The sequence below is a fragment of the Enhydra lutris genome, unplaced genomic scaffold (assembly GCF_002288905.1).
Source record: "Enhydra lutris kenyoni isolate GAN:26980312 unplaced genomic scaffold, ASM228890v2 scaffoldscaffold7, whole genome shotgun sequence".
NCBI lineage: Eukaryota > Metazoa > Chordata > Mammalia > Carnivora > Mustelidae > Enhydra > Enhydra lutris.
This window is the reverse complement of record NW_019154091.1, coordinates 3090509-3108050: the sequence shown is the minus strand read 5'-3', so window position 1 is coordinate 3108050 and position 17542 is coordinate 3090509. Positions and strand designations below refer to the sequence as shown.

Below are 17542 nucleotides of genomic sequence, written 5' to 3'. Positions count from 1 at the left end.
TCATGTTCTCACAAAACCCCCTCCCCCTCCTCCCAGACTCCACAGGCAGCGTCATCCTGCAGTGGTTAGCCAAAGGCCAGAGATACCCACACTAGGAGAACAGAGCTGTGCACAAGACCACACGTTGGAAGAAGCAGCCTCTAACTGCCCAGCCTGGGAGGATCCTTTAATCACGGGAGCGCGGCCAGAAGTCCCTGGAGAAGAATGGAACCTTTGGAGGCAGGTGCATCAGCCAGCCCCTTGGGGAAGTCAGGTCCCTGACACGTCCCCCAGAAAGTTACTGTCTGCAGGACCCTAGTGGTAACCTGGTGGCTTGAGAGTACCGGCCCAAACCTCCCAGACACCTCGCCATACTCTCCGCAACCCCTCCCCTAAGTTCCCCTCCACGGAGGCCCCGCCCACCCCCGGCGGTCGCACCCGCGGCCGGGCCGCTCTGGGGGCAGGGGCCCCGGGACCTGGGGCAGCCCGGCCTGACCTCGACCGAGGCGGCCCGACGTCTAGTTCCACCCGGTCAGCGCAGGCCGGGGCCCACGGGCCCCTCCCTCCACCTTTCCCCCGCCCTGGCGCCCGGCACGGGCCGCGCTCCCTCGCAGCGGCGGGGCCCGCAGGCGGCCATGGCGGCGGGCGCCGGGGGCAGGCCGGCGCCGCGCTGGCTGAAGGCGCTGGCCGAGCCGCTGAGCGCGGCGCAGCTGCGGCGGCTGGAGGAGCACCGCTACAGCGCGGCGGGCGTCTCGCTGCTGGAGCCGCCGCTGCAGATCTACTGGACCTGGCTGCTCCAGTGGATCCCGCTGTGGATGGCCCCCAACTCCATCACCCTCCTGGGCCTGGCCATCAACCTGCTAACCACCCTCCTGCTCATCTCCTACTGCCCCACGGCCACCGAGGAGGTAGGGCCCGCCTTCCGCTCGCGGCCCGCGCCGGGAGCCTCGGCCGCGGAGGAGGGACCCCCAACTGCTGTCCCGGGAACCCCGCGTTCCCAATCCCAGCCCCGCCCCAGTGCACAGCTGTTCGGCCGCTGGAGGCGCCCGGGGAGCGGGGAGACCCCGCGCGGATGACTCTCCCGGGGCGGGGTGGGGGTCAGACACAACCACTGCCCCGCGCCGCGTCCGTCCCGAGACTCCCCTGGGCCGCCTGGAGGCTGTCGCGCCGCTACCTCAGGTCTGCGTCTACCCCGAGCCTCCCCGGGCGGCAGAGGGGTTGTCAAGGTCACTGCCTCAGCCCAGGTCCACTCCAGCCTCCCCCGGCCACTGAGAGCCGGGGGCCTGTCTGCCCGGCCTCCAGCCAAGTCTGGCGCGGAGCTGTGGGATGGATAAGCCGTCGGTTACTTTGCACACTGGGGGGAACTGAACGCCCCTATCTCCGGCCCGCCGGGCACCGCGGCCTGCGGTCGGGTTGGCCAAGCCCGAGTTACCCTTCGGACACTTTTATAATCGTTTCTCAAGGTTGTGCTAGTGATCTGAAATTACTGGTAGCACTGATCAAAGATAAGTTACTTCCAAGAGATAACTTCCTCTTTGCTTCATTGACATGCAAAACAAACTAAAGTATTAGCAAGGAGATAATCCTTACTATCGCGACCCAGGGATCCCGAATACCGACGCATTTTAGCTGTGCGTATTTGACCTGTGTCGGAAATGAGAGTAAATAACGTCAGCTTCGGACAACTGTTACTCAGAAGCTCCGCACCCCATGGGCTCAGTGTGGACAGGATAGGAGGCAGAGGAGGTTCACTCGCATTTTTAGCTTTAATGTGGAGTACATGGGATAAATAACTCATTGCACATTCTGTGACACTGCTTTCTTTGCTCTCCAAATAGTGAAATCCCTTTTATAATCATATTTGAGTATAGGTTCTGTGGGGAACTAATTCAAATTAAGGTTGGATAGCAGGAATACAATGGAAATATTTTAGGCCTTCCATGCTAGGCGTCCATTTAAAAAAATATTTAATGGAGCCTACGTTTTAAAATCTATCTTGCCAGTCGATGCTTATGTTTATTACATATGAGTTCTTGGCAGATTTTGCACTGTTATTCATTTTCATCTTGTTTGCAAAAAGTAAGTATCTTTTGTTTTTGTTTTTTTGCAGCCCGTTTGCAGAATTTCCTCAAGGCCTAGAGGTGGTTGTGCTAGAATGGAGGAGCTCTGGGTTTAGAAGTGGAAGGCTTGGGTTCCCATGGGGCTGCATCACACCATGGAAAGACCTGCTGGTCAGTTTTCCCATGTGTGAAATAGAAAATCATGCCTGCAGAACCAATTTCACAAGAATGCAGCGAGGATCAAATACCATATTACCTGAAGATAAATGTAGAAAGTGGCAATTTGCCCAACAAATTTAAAATATTACTCAACACATTAAAAATATCACTTTTAATAAAAATGTCCTGACAATGTATAAAAAAATTTAGTTTTTATTGGGCCTGAATTTGGCTAACAGCATATGGGCGCTTCTGATACTTGCCATGTGACTGTGTCGATATTATTTTGAACCATTTGTTTTTGTTTTTTTTTTAAGATTTTTATTTATTTATTTGACAGAGAGAGATCACAAGCAGGCAGGCAGAGAGAGAGAGGAGGAAGCAGGCTCCTTGCTGAGCAGAGAGCCCGATGCGGGGCTCGATCCCAGGACCCTGAGATCATGACCTGAGCCGCAGGCAGAGGCTTAACCCACTGAGCCACCCAGGCACCCCTCAGAACCATTTGTTGAGCACTTAGAAAAACGAGGGCATACGAACAAGTCCAAGAGATGCTGTGTAGGAGTATTAAGTGGGGCCTGATGGAAGAGGTAAAGTTATGATTAATTTTTAGGCTCAGCCTCATTTAAAAAAAAAAAAAAGGTTGGGGGAGTTGGGAATCTCAGACACAAAAAAAAGTGGAAAAAATCAAAGTGGCCCCCAAAGAGTTAAAATAATAAGATGAAACTGAGAAGAGTTTCTGAAATGTATGATAGTAGATCCTCCTGCACTTGCTTCTAAGTGGCTGTAGCTGTGAGGGGACAAGCCATTCATTACAGGATTCATATTGCAGGTTTGATAAAATCCCAGTAATCGCAGGAAAGAAGTAATGATAGTTCAAGATACTTTGCTTTCAGGTCACAGAGCTAGTAAATGACGGGACCTGATGACAGGATTCAGATCTAAGTCCATCTGACCCCAAAGCCCATGTATATATTTTCAACGCATCACCACCTTCTGGTCCAGAGTTTCTGCCTTTGTCTATGTTGTATGCAGGAAAAATTCCTTGTATGTTATATAAGATTTAATCAGGTACATAAAGTGCTTTCACATCCATTGTTGCCTTTGTGTTTTATATCTACCCAAGGAGGCTGGCAAGTTTTTTCCCTTCCTAGAATGGCCTTTCTACCATTTTAGTATTTCTTCTATCCATCCATCCTGAAGTAATAGTAGTATATATGTTTTTATTAAGAGGAAATTGAGGTCTGGAGGGTTAAGTGATTTTTAACCTGGATTATAAAGTGTTTTCTGATTCTTAGACTTAAGAACTCTTAGTGCTTTTCAAACTTGACAGATTGCTTCCAGAAAGAGGAAAAATGCGTAAGGTTTTTGGATTTAGATGTTTAGGCTTCTGTACCCATATAGGATGACATGTATGCAATGCTGACTATATATCTATATTAATAATAACACTTGATCTATTTTTTTAAACTACTGTTTTAACTTCTAGGACATAAATGGGGATGAAGGGAACCTAATAGAAAAAAATTAAATGATTTATATTAAGTTCTACAGTGGGTGTTCCTTTTTCTTCTTCTTTTTTTCTACAATGGTGTTTTTTTTTGTTGTTTTGTTTTTAAAGATTTTATTTATTTATTTGAAAGAGAGAGAGATCACAAGTAGGCAGAGAGGCAGGCAGAGAGAAGAGGGGAAAGCAGGCTCCCCGCCGAGCAGAGATCCCGATGTGGGGCTCGATCCCAGGACCCCGGGATCATGACCTGAGCTGAAGGCAGAGGCTCAACCCACTGAGCCACCCAGGTGCCCCTACAATGGTGTTCTGAACTGCATGTCATGCTGCCGTTTTTGTTAAGGAACTTTTCACTCCAGCCAAACTGAACTGCTTGCTATATAGCAAGGATTTCTTTTTGTCCCTCTCTTTTCTCCTTCTCCTTCCTTCCTCCTGTCCTGCTTCCATCTCTCAATGCCCAGTTCTAACGACTTCCTTGTAAAATTTTTCTTCATTCTCGAGAGTCTGTCCTCTAAAACTCCAGTAAAAATAACAGTATCAATGAACATTTACTGGGTATTAACTGTGTATAAGGCATTATTTGAAGGTGCTTTAGCCTGTTGTCTCATTTAATCCTCTAAACAACTTTAAGAAGTGGTAGTATTATTATCCCCATTTTATAGATTAGGAAACTGAAGAGAAATTAACCTCTTCAGGGTAGGTAGCTTTAACTGGAGACCAGGATTCCAAGCCAGAACGCTATGCTTCAGCCCTGGGGCTTTGTAGGTCTCCTGGGGAACTTCTCCATTTTATTTTGGTTACGTGTGTCCTTACTGAGCAGGACAGTCTACCAACTTTTAAGTTCAGAGAAAGATTGCCGATTTGTACAATCTGTACTGCACAGCACTTTGCATAACACAGAGGCTTAGTAAATTTTCACTAGATTATTGTCTGCGTGAATGAAATGGCATCTTGGAAGATGATGTTTTTCCACCCTCATCAGTTTAAGCTGGTCTTGGATTAAATAAGTATCAGTTGTTGGGCCTGGGGATTTTAACGAGAGTAAGCAAGAGTTAGGGCTACTAGAGAAAAGTGGAACTGAATTGTCCCACTTCTCACCTGGATGAAGCAGTTCTATCTGAATGCTACTCTGTATGGAGTCCTTGACTGCTCCCCCCGCCCCTCCATTCCTTGCTGCCTAATCCTGAAATAGAATCACAGACTTAAACAGTTTGAAGGACTTTAGAACTTAGTTAATGCAATTCCTAAATTTGTATATAAGAAAACTCAGTGATTCGGATCTAATTCTTTAGGCTCCAGGCTAATGACACATCAGTGTCATTGATTAGAGCACATAGATGCCTAGTATAGGGTCAGGTCAGAAGGCATTAATGTATTTATTTTGTTAATGATGATAGAAAGTTGTACCAAAAACGACGTTTTTCTGAGGAAGTCAGAAAGACCATAAGAAATGGTTCGTTCCCTGTCAAAATGATTCAGATTATAGTTGCCTTTGCACTATAAAGTAAAGGGTTATTTGTTGGGGAATAATAAGAAAAGGAAACAATCTTTAAATTCCTACTCAGATTGTTCTCCTTGGGTTTGGTTTCTTCAAAATATTGTATTTCCTTTTTTTTTTTTTTTAAAGATTTATTTATTTGACAGATCACAAGTAGGCAGAGAGGCAGGCAGAGAGAGAGGAGGAAGCAGGCTCCCCACGGAGCAGAGAGCCCGATGCGGGGTGATCCCAGGACCCTGGGATCATGACCTGAGCAGAAGGCAGAGGCTTCAACCCACCAGGCCACCCAGGCGCCCCTGTATTTCCTTTTTTATTACCTGTCTCCATCTTTATTTTCTTTTAACCAGATCAGTAACTTACCAGACATCATTTATTAAGGCAGGACTCTTGTTAGGGAGTGGTCTAGTCTTAATAAAACAAAATATAAACTCCAACTCCTTTCCTGAGGTGGAAATTTGAGAAAGCGGGGCAGGGAAGGGAACTAAAATGAGGCAAGCAGTCACTTAGGCCTCGGGACTTAAGGGGGCACCGGAAGGACCCTGATCCTGAGGGTAAATACAGCCTCAATTTCTGTACGAACCCCTGGTGGCTCACTGGCCTCACCATTTTCCCAGCCTTGGCTGGAGGGAGCTTCTGCAGGTAATTGCTTTGGGACTTGACTCTTTGATTCCTATGGTTTTCCTATACTTTATTATATAAGCTATTCCTCCTTGGACTTTTGACCTGGGCCTAGGCTCTGACCACTTGGGTTTTGCAGCATTAAAGAGAACAGCTGTGAAAGCACCCAGTACAGTTGCTGTCAATGATCCATCTGGCCCAGGGATTCTCTTCATACCCCTCTGCCTTCCTGTTTCCCTGGGCACAGTGAGAGACTGGCGTTTTCAATACGAACTCTAGTAAGGGGGCGCCTGGGTGGCTCAGTGGGTTAAAGCCTCTGCCTGCGGCTCGGGTCATGATCCGAGGGTCCTGGAATCACCCCGCACCGGGCTCTCTGCTCCGTGGGGAGCCTGCTTCCTCCTCTCTCTCTGCCTGCCTCTCTGCCTACTTGTGATCTCTGTCAAATAAATAAATAAAATCTTAAAAAAAAAAAAAAAAAGAACTCTAGTAGGTACTAAAGGTTTAAAAAAAGAGGGGGAAAAAGGACTATTCCCGAAAATATAAAAAGAAAGCAAGCTACCTTTCAGAGTACAGATTTCTAAAGTCAGGAGAGAGCCCCGCTGGGCCTGAATTGCTGGTCGTACTGCATTTCTATAAAATGCCTGCTTGTAACCTGCTTCATTTCCTGAAAATGGGTATGCTCTTCTCAAAAGCTGGCGGGTAACCAGACCTGAAGCCTGAAGGTCTGAGTTGAAACCAGTATATCCCCAGGCCCTTTCCTGATTGGAGACTGAGAATGATCTTACCCTTCCGGACCACCCGCTTCTCTTGGAGCCTTTCAGGCCTCTGGTGGGGCCCCTCCCTCTGTAAACCGGAAGTGCCCCATCAGCGACAGGCGCGTAGTCAACAACCTCTTAATCGTACCACAGGGCTAGACCAGTGTCAGATTCGTGGTCTGTTAGAAATGCCATGAATTTTCTTTTGAAAATCCACTTTTTAAACCACATAACATTACATTTTTTCACATAGGCATGATCCGTCTTCTAATTTTCTTTCTTCCTACCTCTTATAAATACACTTTCTGTTTTTATGGAGAGAGAAGTCAATTGCTGTTTGGATAATTAAGTCTCCCTGTTAGCAGCTGACCCAACTGTTACTGTTATATAATACTTTTTGCATGTGTATCAACTCATACCCAAGGCCACTTAAAACAAAGAGATAATTTTTTTTAAGTATAAAAATTTTATATAAATAGGCATTATATAGTTCCAGTATTTCCTATACTTTAATTTGGGAAGATTTCTACTTTTGTGTATAACTTATATATACTATTTTTTATTTACTATTTTTCTTTACATCAACTTTAAATCTCTTCCTTTTTAAAGATATGGACTCATTCTCAGCCTTAATACCTATAAAATCATAGATGTGATAACTATGCTAGCTTTTTTTATGCTAGCTCTTTTTAAAATAAAAAGTTGACCCATGAATCACCTAAAATTGTCTTATATCAGTAATAACAATAATAACAACAAACTTAATGAGCTCCTTCCATATGCCACGCACTTTTCTCAACACTTTCCATGTAATACTTTGATTTTCACAGTGAGACAGGAGCAGTGATTATGTGTATGTTTGATAAAGGGAGACTGAGGCACTGGGAGGTTAAGTCATCCATACTTAGCTAGTGATGAAAGCAAGGATCTGGGTGCAGGTAGAGTCCAGACTGTGCACTTTTTTTTTCCCCCAGATTTTATTTATTCATGAGAGAGACAGGCAGAGGGAGAAGCAGACTCCCTGTGGAGTAGGGAGCCCAGAGTGCAGGACTAGATCCTGAGCCGAAGGCAGACCCTTGACCAACGGAGCCAGCCAGGCATCCCAGATTGCACACTTCTAACCACTCTGCAGGAACAACCGAGGGCATAAATTTTTCCCTTTGGAAACCATTTTACCTGATAAGAAACAATTAGATCATCTAGTAATTTAGCTTCTGTGGTATGTACAGCAGATTTTAAAAACAGACAACATGCCTCATACCCATGAGAGAATTATATTCTAATATGAAAGATGGGTCCTTGGAGACTATCTAATCTAACATTTTCATTTATAGGAGACCTAAGTATGTGTTCCAGAAAATCGAGTATTTTAAGATCCAGGCTTGTAAATGAAGTTTGTCCAGTGAGCAGAGATGTGCTTACTGATCACTTTCTAAATCTTTTCTTCCTTTTCCTGATGTATGTGTGCACATTCAGACCCACTTATAAAAAAGAAGATAAGTAATTGGTTTATATGTGAGTGTTCTCTCTGACACAGTTATTTGTAATGAGAACAACTGCCATATGGTCTGGTTCAGAACTCTGGTTTCTCTAATTATAAAATGAATAATAGCAACCTATAATTCAGGTACCTGAAAAAGTAAAATTTCCCCAAGACTTATTTTTATACAGCTCTTTGTTAGTGGTGTAACTGAAAAGCAATTTAAATTTATTAGTGTTTTTTTTTAAATGACTGGGGATTATGATTGATTCTTAGTAATAATTTTGTTTTCTAGAATAAACTTACATTATAATTTTTCATCAAATAATGCAAGATTCATCATTAGTGAAGTTATCACTTAATTGTAATGTAGCCACATAATTGAATACCATGTCATCATTTACAAGATTGATGTAGGTCTTGATGGTTGACCTGAAAAGCTTCCTATGGCATATTCTTTAAATTCTGATCCTAAAAGATACAGTAGATACTTTGAAAATTATATAATTTAAAACTTTAAATGTTAGGAATCTAATATTACCTGGAGGAGTTCTACTTTTTTGGACTAGGTTCCTCCTATAGTAGTATTTTGATAAATTGCTTGTGACTTTATAATGAGTAATCCAGGCCTGACTGTTCCATGCTTATGTTGAAAATTTTTGAAAGTAAGTTGACATGAAAAGGTGAAATGAGTTGGGGTTGCTTTTGTAGATCCTCCTTCAACCTGGAGTCTCTTCTGTAATTAAACCTGTTTTGAGAATTCTTCTGGAAGGAAGGGTCCTGTGGTTCCTGGCCATTGGATCTCCAACCTAGAGTCAGTTTTGCAGAGATAACAGGTTAGGAAGGAAGATAACAATTTGCAGGCTATTTAATAGCTTTCTTCAGGTGGAGTTGGAGGTGATGACATCAGGGAAAAGGAAAGATAGGTTTGACCTTTGTGGCATTGGGAAGACTGGAAAGGAATGAACCAGGTACTGGGGACTAGTGTGCCTTCCTGGGTTTAAAAGGAGGCAAGCATCACGTGGCTCCCAGCCGTTTCCTTAGGCTCATTACACTTGAAATTGGATTGTGTGAGCAGGATAGTGCTTCTCAGCAGGTCTGAAGGAATAAGTAGGCCGTGAAGTAAGAATTCAGGACTCTGCAGCCTGTGGTCTGATGGAGCCCTTATCGTAGGGCAGGGCAGAAGACCCAGGTCTGATTCCCAGGCCCAGTCTGGCCACTGGATGGGATGTGATCAGCCCTCTCTAAGTTTTACTTTCGACTTTAATAAAAAGAACATGATAGCTGCCCTATCTCTGTGGATTGCTGTATCAAATAAAACAGTGCTGGAAAATGCCCTTTGTTGTACTGTTTAAGATAATGTTACTGCCTTTCCAATCTGACTACTGTTGATGTTCTGATCCTGCAACAGGGATCTGGTCACCGATTCATGAGTAAACCTCGCATTTTCCAGGCCTCAACCTTCATTTAGGCCGAGACCCCCTCTCTTGTTTCCTTGTTCAAATTCCCCTGCATTCTTTACCCATTTAAGCTCTAAATCTTAACTCTAGTAGCTCAATGATGTAGTTTTAAACTAGTGAACCAGGCTTCCTTTCCTTTTTCCAAATGATGGGCAGAGTCCACCTTCAACTGTGGTGTCCAGGAGTGACCAAATTTATCTCAGTATGGATTTCCATTAACACTTTGACCTTTGAACTTGCCTGCTGCCAGTCTACCAAATTGGAGGTCAGAATTAGGCTTTTAACATGGACCTTGGCTCCAGTGTCTCAGTATAAGAAGGTTCTGTGCATAGAAGGGAGAAATGGAATACCTCTCAGGTAGATGATGTTCTTTAGAAGTCTGTCATGTAAGGGGAAAGTACTTGGTGGAAAATAGATCAGAAAAGTGACTTTATGTCCTTCTAGAAATTTTAATAACTTCAATTTCCAATTTTACATAGATTTGAAATGTAACTTTGCTTTCCTTTGGTTATCAAAATTAAAACAATATAATTTTTCCTAGTAGGAAAAAATAGTTAAGAATTTACTAGTTTGAAAAGAGTCACTGAGATTGTTCTATGCAAAACACTTTTGTATTCTTTCAAGAAAGATTCTAGGAAAAACTCAGATGGTTTGTTTCGTTTTGTTTTTTCCACTTTTGTACTGCTGTAAGGATTTACCAATTCTGTTTTTTTAGCCCCCTCCTAATTGTTTCATAGTTTGCAGATAAGCCTTTAAAAACATGCTAATCAGAATTGAATGTAGTATTTAAGTTTTTAATTTTTTTACTAAGTTTTCATTTTAATTCCAACATAGTTAACATACATCCGTGTATTAGTTTCAGGTGTATGATATAATGATTCAATTCTATACCTTATTCAGTGCTCATCACAAGTGTAGTCCTTCATCCCCGTCTCCTATTTCACCCATCTCCCCAGTCCCCTCCCCTCTGGTAACCCTCTGTTTGTTCTCCATAGTTAAGAGTCCATTTTGGGGGTTGTCTCTTTTTTCTCCCTTGTTCATTTATTTTGTTTCTTAAATTCAACATATGAGTGAAATCATACGGTATTTGTCTTTCTCAGATTATTTCACTTAGCATTATACTCTCTAGTTCCGTACATGTTGTTGCAAAAGGCAAGATTTTCATTCTTTTTATGGCTGTGTATATGTCACATCTTCTTTATTCATTCATCTACCGAAGGACACTTGGGCTGCTTCCATAATTTGGCTATTGTAAATAATGCTGCAATAAACATAGGGGTGCATATACACTTTAAAGTTAGTGTTTTCATATTCTTTGGTTAAATACCCAGTAGTGTGATTACTGGGCGTTAGGGTAGTTCTATTTTTAATTTTCTGAGGAACCTCCAGACTGTTTTCCATCGCGGCTGCGCCAGTTTGCATTCCTACCCACAGTGCACAAGTGTTCCTTCTTCCCCAAATCCTCACCAGTGCTTATTGTTTCTTTGACTGTGGTATTTTAATATGTATATTCATAACTCAGGTTGCTTCCCTTCTTCAATTATTTCTAACTTATGCTGCTTGTCTTTTAAGTGGAAGAGACTCAGTAAGCCCTTTTAAGCAATTAGTAGTGTCATCATTAATACTGGGCATCTAATATTTAAAAATGAAGTTTTTATTAAAATTAGTTCAGAGTAAACTTCTATTTACTTAGAAAGATTGAGGAACAAGATAGCAGGTTGATTGGATATTTGTAGAATTCCCCCATAAACCATACATAGATTGGTATTTTAAAAATTATATTTGCCACTGAAAGTATACAAAACAACTTAGTGAGAATAGCTAACCTTTACTGAGCACTTACTATGTGCCGGGCTCTGTGTAAAGAGCTATCTTAGAATTTTTTCATCTGAGAGAACTGTGAGTATTCATATCCTACAGGTGCGTAACCATGGTTTAGAGAGGTTGAGTGACTTGCCCAAGGTTATTTGGCTATTAAATGACAGAGTCAAGGACTCAAACAAGATCTAACTTCAAAACCCTACTTCTTGGGACGCCTGGGTGGCTCAGTTGGTTGAGCAGCTGCCTTCAGCTCAGGTCATGATCCCAGCGTCCTGGGATCGAGTCCCACGTTGGGCTCCTTGCTCGGCGGGGAGCCTGCTTCACCCTCTGCCTCTGCCTGCCATTCTGTCTGCCTGTGCTTGCTCTCTCCCCCTCTCTCTCTGACAAATAGTAAATAAAATCTTAAAAAAAAACAAACAAACCCTACTTCTTAATAATATTGCTGTATTTCCTCTCTAACACATAGAAATCTGGGTTGACCATTCGTACCATCACATAAATCCCTGAGGAAGAAGAGTATATTTACAAAGTGCTTGAAGAAAAGAGTGGTCATTTTAAAGTCTCTTTTTCTCTGTCTTGTTCAAATTGCATCAATTCTGTTCATCTGTCTTCAAGTTTACAGACTCTTTCTTCTGTCAGTATCTACACTTCCATATATAATGTTTCTGTTTTTCTCTGGCTTCTGATTATGATGTGCCTTGGTGGGTTTTAAAAAAAATATTTATTCTGGTTGATGTTTGAGCTTCTTGGATATGCAAGTTTATAAATTTCATCAAATTTGGAAATCTTTCAGCCATTATTTCTTATATTTTTCATGTTCAACTGTCTCTTCTCTTCCCCGAGAAGCCAATAAAAATGTTAGACTACTTCTGTTGTCCCACCAGTCAGTGATACCCAGATCAATTATTGGTAGTCTTTTTTCTTTCTTTGCATCGTTTTAGATAGGTTCCATTAGTAGTCTCCAAGTTCATTGATCTTTTCTTCTGCATTGTCCAATTTTATCTAGTATATTTTACATTTCAAATGCTGTTTTTAATATTAATGGGTTTCACTTGAGTCTTTTATGTTTTCTTTCACCTTCTTGGACATGTGAAGCATATTTATAATAACTTTTAATGGCCTCATCTAATTCCATCTAATTCCATTTTTCTGTCATTTCCTGGGTCTGATTGTATTGATTGTTTTTACTTCTAGTTGTAGAACATATTCTCCTGCCTCTTTGCATGACTGGTAATTTTTGATTAGATACCAGACATGAATTTTATATCTTTGGGTATTAGATTTTTTTTAATCCCTTTAAGATATTGTACTTTGTACAGGCTATAGTTGAGTTAAATAGGACCAGTTGGATTCTTTTGAGGCTGGACTTTATGTCTGTTAGGACTCTACCAAGAGGCGTTTAACTTGGGCTAATTTCTCACCACTGCTAAGGCAATACATTTCTGTTAACTCTACCCAATGTCCTAGGTATTACAAAGTCTTTCTGCTGTGCCTGGTGGGAACATGAAAAATTCCCAGCTTTATGTGGCCTTCAAGAATTATGCGGCCTTGTGCTGTTCAATGTTTCTTTCCCTGGCCTTGGTTAATAGTTTTATTTCATTCAGGCACAGGTCACTTCTCAGCCCAAGATTCAAAGGTACCCTTCTGTAGATCTTGTGTTCCTCTTTTCTCTGGTACTGTGCTCCACAAATTCTAGCTGCTTTGACCTTTCTGAATTCTGCTACGCTTCTCCTCATCATAGCAAGATCACTGGGCTCTGTTCAGGTTCCCCATTCCTATGCTGTGGTCTGCCTGTAGGTCCTAAGCTGGAGTAGTTACAGGGCTCACCTCATGTTTCCCTCTGTCAGGGTTCACAGTGCTTCACTGCCTGCAGTGTCTGAAAACTTACTTCATTTATTTTACTGCTTTTCTGGTTATATAAGGTGGGAGAATAGATCCAGTTCCCCGATACTCCATCGTGAATGGAAGCAGAGTTCTGTGGTTTGTCTTTAAGATATTTTTCATAGCAAAATCTTACTGAATAATTTCAAATCTAGTGCCATATGTAAGTAATATATTGAAAGAGCTGTGGATTAGGAACTAAATAAGTGTCCTAATCCTTGCTCATTTAATTTTTGTGTTTCTCACAGTATGGTCTTCTTTGTCCCTCTGTCCACATGACTTAGAACAGTTCATTTGATTTCTCAATTTAGTTCTCATCTGTAAAAGGAGGGTTATGAATGTTTTTTATAACACTCTGAGGTGATGTAAGATGAGAACACAAGAAAATGTGTCAATTGGCTTAAGTTGAACTATTTTCAAAGAGAAGCTAGCTTGTTGTCTTTTAAGAATATTTATTATTTACGTTTATTTTTAGGCACCATACTGGACATACCTTTTATGTGCACTGGGACTCTTTATCTACCAGTCACTGGATGCTATTGATGGGAAACAAGCCAGAAGAACAAATTCTTGTTCCCCTTTAGGGGAACTTTTTGACCATGGTTGTGACTCTCTTTCCACAGGTAAGTTAATGAAGGTTTTCTTTTTCTTTTTCTTTCTTTTTTTTTTTTTTTTTTTTTTTTGCTGATGGCTCAAAAACTAAAAATGGACTGAGCTGTTTGAATGGTCAGTTTTGGTGGTAAGTGTGCATTTGGGAGCAAATTTGCATAGTGTATTTTGAAAGTATGTTCAAAAATTATTTTTTTTAGTGTACCTTATTATAATGCCAAGATTACATTTTTTAAAAATTGTATTTCTAAATAGTACATGGCAATTATTTCATTAATTATTTTTAATTCTTAATGGTTCTTAAACCTTGTTTCTTTCAGTATTTATGGCAGTTGGAGCTTCAATTGCAGTGCGCTTAGGAACTCATCCTGACTGGTTGTTTTTCTGCTCTTTTATTGGGATGTTCATGTTTTATTGTGCTCATTGGCAGACTTACGTTTCAGGCGTGTTGAGGTTTGGAAAGTAAGTATGTTTTTTAAGTTGTACATTTTGAAATACAATTCAGTTTATTCTCACAATCTTAAATTTTACTTATCTATAAGGAGGACAAAACTTCAGTCAGGAATTTAAATTATCTTTTAATTTATTGGCACATCCATAAGTGCTACACGTTAAGTCTTGTTAGGTATTCTGCATCATAAATAGTTACATATTTGATAATAATTTTATTTTTTCCCCCTTTTTCCACTTTAATAACTTACTAACCCAAGCTTACATTATACAGGAGAAAGAGAAAAATAAGGGGCCTGGATAATATAGAAAAAGAATATGCAGTAACTAAGTAAACAGCATTTGACTTATATAATAAAATAATGAAATACAGAATCTAAAGGTCCTTTTTGGTCAAATCTTCAGTGCCCAAAAAGGGGCCACCTGTTACAACAGTCACCATCAACAGGTAATTGTGAGACTCTTAGTTGTGGTAGGCAGTTGATGAGATAATGTAAAAATACCTTGAAAATGTTAGAGCTGAACATTAGATGATAAGCCTCTGATGCCTCTTTCTTGGACACCAGGAAGTAGTGCATGAAGCAGGAGCCCAGTACTCTTCCTGTTTCCCATTAGCTCCTTCTCTGCCTGATCCTTTAGGAACTATCTGCCATTGGCTCATTCTCAGCTCTGCCTTCCCATGTCTACTGATTCTTTTTGGCCCCTCTTTTATTGCTACATAGGAGAAACAGCTCTGAAAATTAAAAAAAAAAAAAAAAAAAAAAGCCAACAACAACAAAAAACAAACCCAAAACCTCTGATGATGATAAAAATGAGAGAGGCTCAAATCTGTGGATCATGTAATAGAGGGAAAGCCTTAGGCAACACATCACATTGATTCTAAGTTAAGGGATAATTGCAGCTACCATCTAGTGCACTTGCATGTTGTAGGCACTATACTAAGTACTTTACATGCATTATCTCATTTTTTCCTCACATTAACCTCCTCTGTACAAATGAAGCAGAGATTCCGTAACTTTCTTGTACTGCTAATAAGTATAGAGCCAGGGTTAAAACTCAAGTCTGTTTGATTCCAAACCCCATACTCTTAGTGACTGCTGTTCAGTTCTATGAGATCAGCAATGTGTTAGAGTCTGTAGAAGGATACAAAAAGGCACTCTTTAAAAATTCCTGTTTTAGGGATTTTTGGCATACTGTACTAAATGGATGAAATAATACTTCTGTGACACAGTTAATGTAGTCCATCACCAAGTGTAAAATAACTTGCTCTAGGTTTCCTTAAGCACTGAAGAAATCCTAAGTAAGGGGAAGGGCTCTGTAGTCTGAATTAGCTTAAGAAAGCTTTTATGGAAAATGTGAGTCTAGCTGATTCCTTATCTACTGATCAAGAGCCCAAGTGTCAAAAAGCCTGCCTTAAAATTCAAGGCAACTATGTGAAGTTTAGAATCTGTATCTATTTATAAATTAAGATATGCTAAAATAGAAAAGTAGCTTTACAAAATCTAGTGCTTTTTAATTTGCTGAACTTGGCTATGGTAAACTAGAGTAATATAATAATGTAGTGTTCTGGTTAATATTGTTGTCACTATTTAATGACTAACATTTTACCTTTTTGGCTTCTAACTTCATTAAAAATCTTTCTAAAATGAATTCATTCATCCTGGCCTAGTTGTAAATTTTACACTCATTTGCTGTTGATTGAGAGCCTAATGTGTGCCTAGAACTGGAGATACAAAGATGAGTTTCTTGTGAATGGACTATGCCAGACTGATTGGAGTAGAAGCACTAGGGAGAAACATGAGGAAAGAAAGTACTGAGAACATTAGGAAAATGACTATTTTGATTGGGGCCCCAGCACATAGGGGCAGGAGGAGATCCTACAGTGCTGGGGCTAGGCAGCCTTTTAAAATACTAACACTGTGGGGTGCCTGGGTGGCTCAGTCAGTTAAGCTTCCTTGTCTGACTCTTGATTTTGGCTCTGGTCAAGGTCTCCTGTTTGTGAGATTGAGCCCTGCATGGACTCCATGCTGGGTGTGGAGCCTGCTTAAGATTCTCTTGCCCTGAAATTAATTAATTAAATTAAATAGTAACACTGAATGGCAGAGATCCTAGTATAACTAGGATATAGTATAGGATATAGTATACTAGTATAACTAGTATATTTTTTTACTTTGTCAAAGTAAAAATGTCATGGAGCATTGAGTAGGTAGATTGATGGTTCAGTTTAACATTACAAGAAGGCTCTACATATAGGACATCAACCATGCCTTTGGCAAAACTTAACAGACTGTGTCAGTATCAGTTGTCTGTTGGCTGGTATCGATTTCCCGAAAATTTATCACTTTTTGAGAGGCTAAATTTTTTCAGACTTTTAATTCCAGTATCATTAATGTATAGTGTTATATTAGTTCAGGTATACAATATAGTGATTCAACAGTTCTATACACTAGTCCGTGCTCATCATCATAGGTGTACTCTTAATCTCATCAGCTATTTTACCCATCCCCCAATCCACCTTCCCTCTGGTAACCATCAGTTTGTTCTCTTTAATTAAAAGCCCATTTTTTGGTTTGTCTCTTTTTTATTTTGTTTGTTTTATTTCTTAAATTACACATATGAGTGAAATCCTGTGGTATTTGTCTTTCTTTGTTTCACCTCTTTCTCTTAGCATTTTACCCTCTAGCTCTACCCATGTTGTTACAAATGGCAAGATTTTGTTCTTTTTTATGGCTGAGTGATAACCCGTGTGTGTGTGTGTGTGTGTGTGTGTGTGTGTGTGTGTGTGTGTGTGTGTTGTATGTGCACCTGTGTGTGAGATATATCTTCTTTATATGTTCATCTATTGAGAGGCTTAATTTTTATAGCATTTCTATTATTGGAGTAGTACAAAAGAGAAGCAGAAATACTATTTTATTTTACTTGTGGATATTTTCATTATTATATGTTTATCTTTTGAAAATATGTGGATTTCAGTGCAAATATTTGTTACCTTGAATTAGATCATTTAAACTATAAAATATTAATAAGTATTTTTAACTATAATTTCCAACTTTTACTAATCAATGCCACATGAATTAGTATTTTCCTTAGGCACAATATAGGATTATAGTTAAAATCTGTCTCTATGTTAATGTTTGCCATGTGGGATAAGGCATATCTTATTTGTAGCATGTTTGCCGTCCTGTAGCAAGTACCTTGTGCAATTTTATAGAGCAATGCTTAAAGCTTAATTTTTTTTTAAGATTTTATTTATTTATTTGACAGAGAG

At 40.5% G+C, this 17542-nt stretch overlaps 1 protein-coding gene across 1 annotated transcript in view; it reads left to right on the top strand.

Annotated features, from left to right (window-relative positions):
* Window positions 1–560: 560 nt before the first annotated feature.
* Window positions 561–17542, top strand: part of LOC111142085 (choline phosphotransferase 1) — a 39110-nt gene continuing 22128 nt past the window's right edge. Inside the window, exons 1-3 of the mRNA XM_022495036.1 lie at window positions 561–887; window positions 13691–13838; window positions 14145–14286. Coding sequence (XP_022350744.1) covers window positions 615–887; window positions 13691–13838; window positions 14145–14286 — 563 coding nt within the window. The 5' untranslated portion in view covers window positions 561–614. The remainder of the gene's footprint in view (window positions 888–13690; window positions 13839–14144; window positions 14287–17542) is intronic.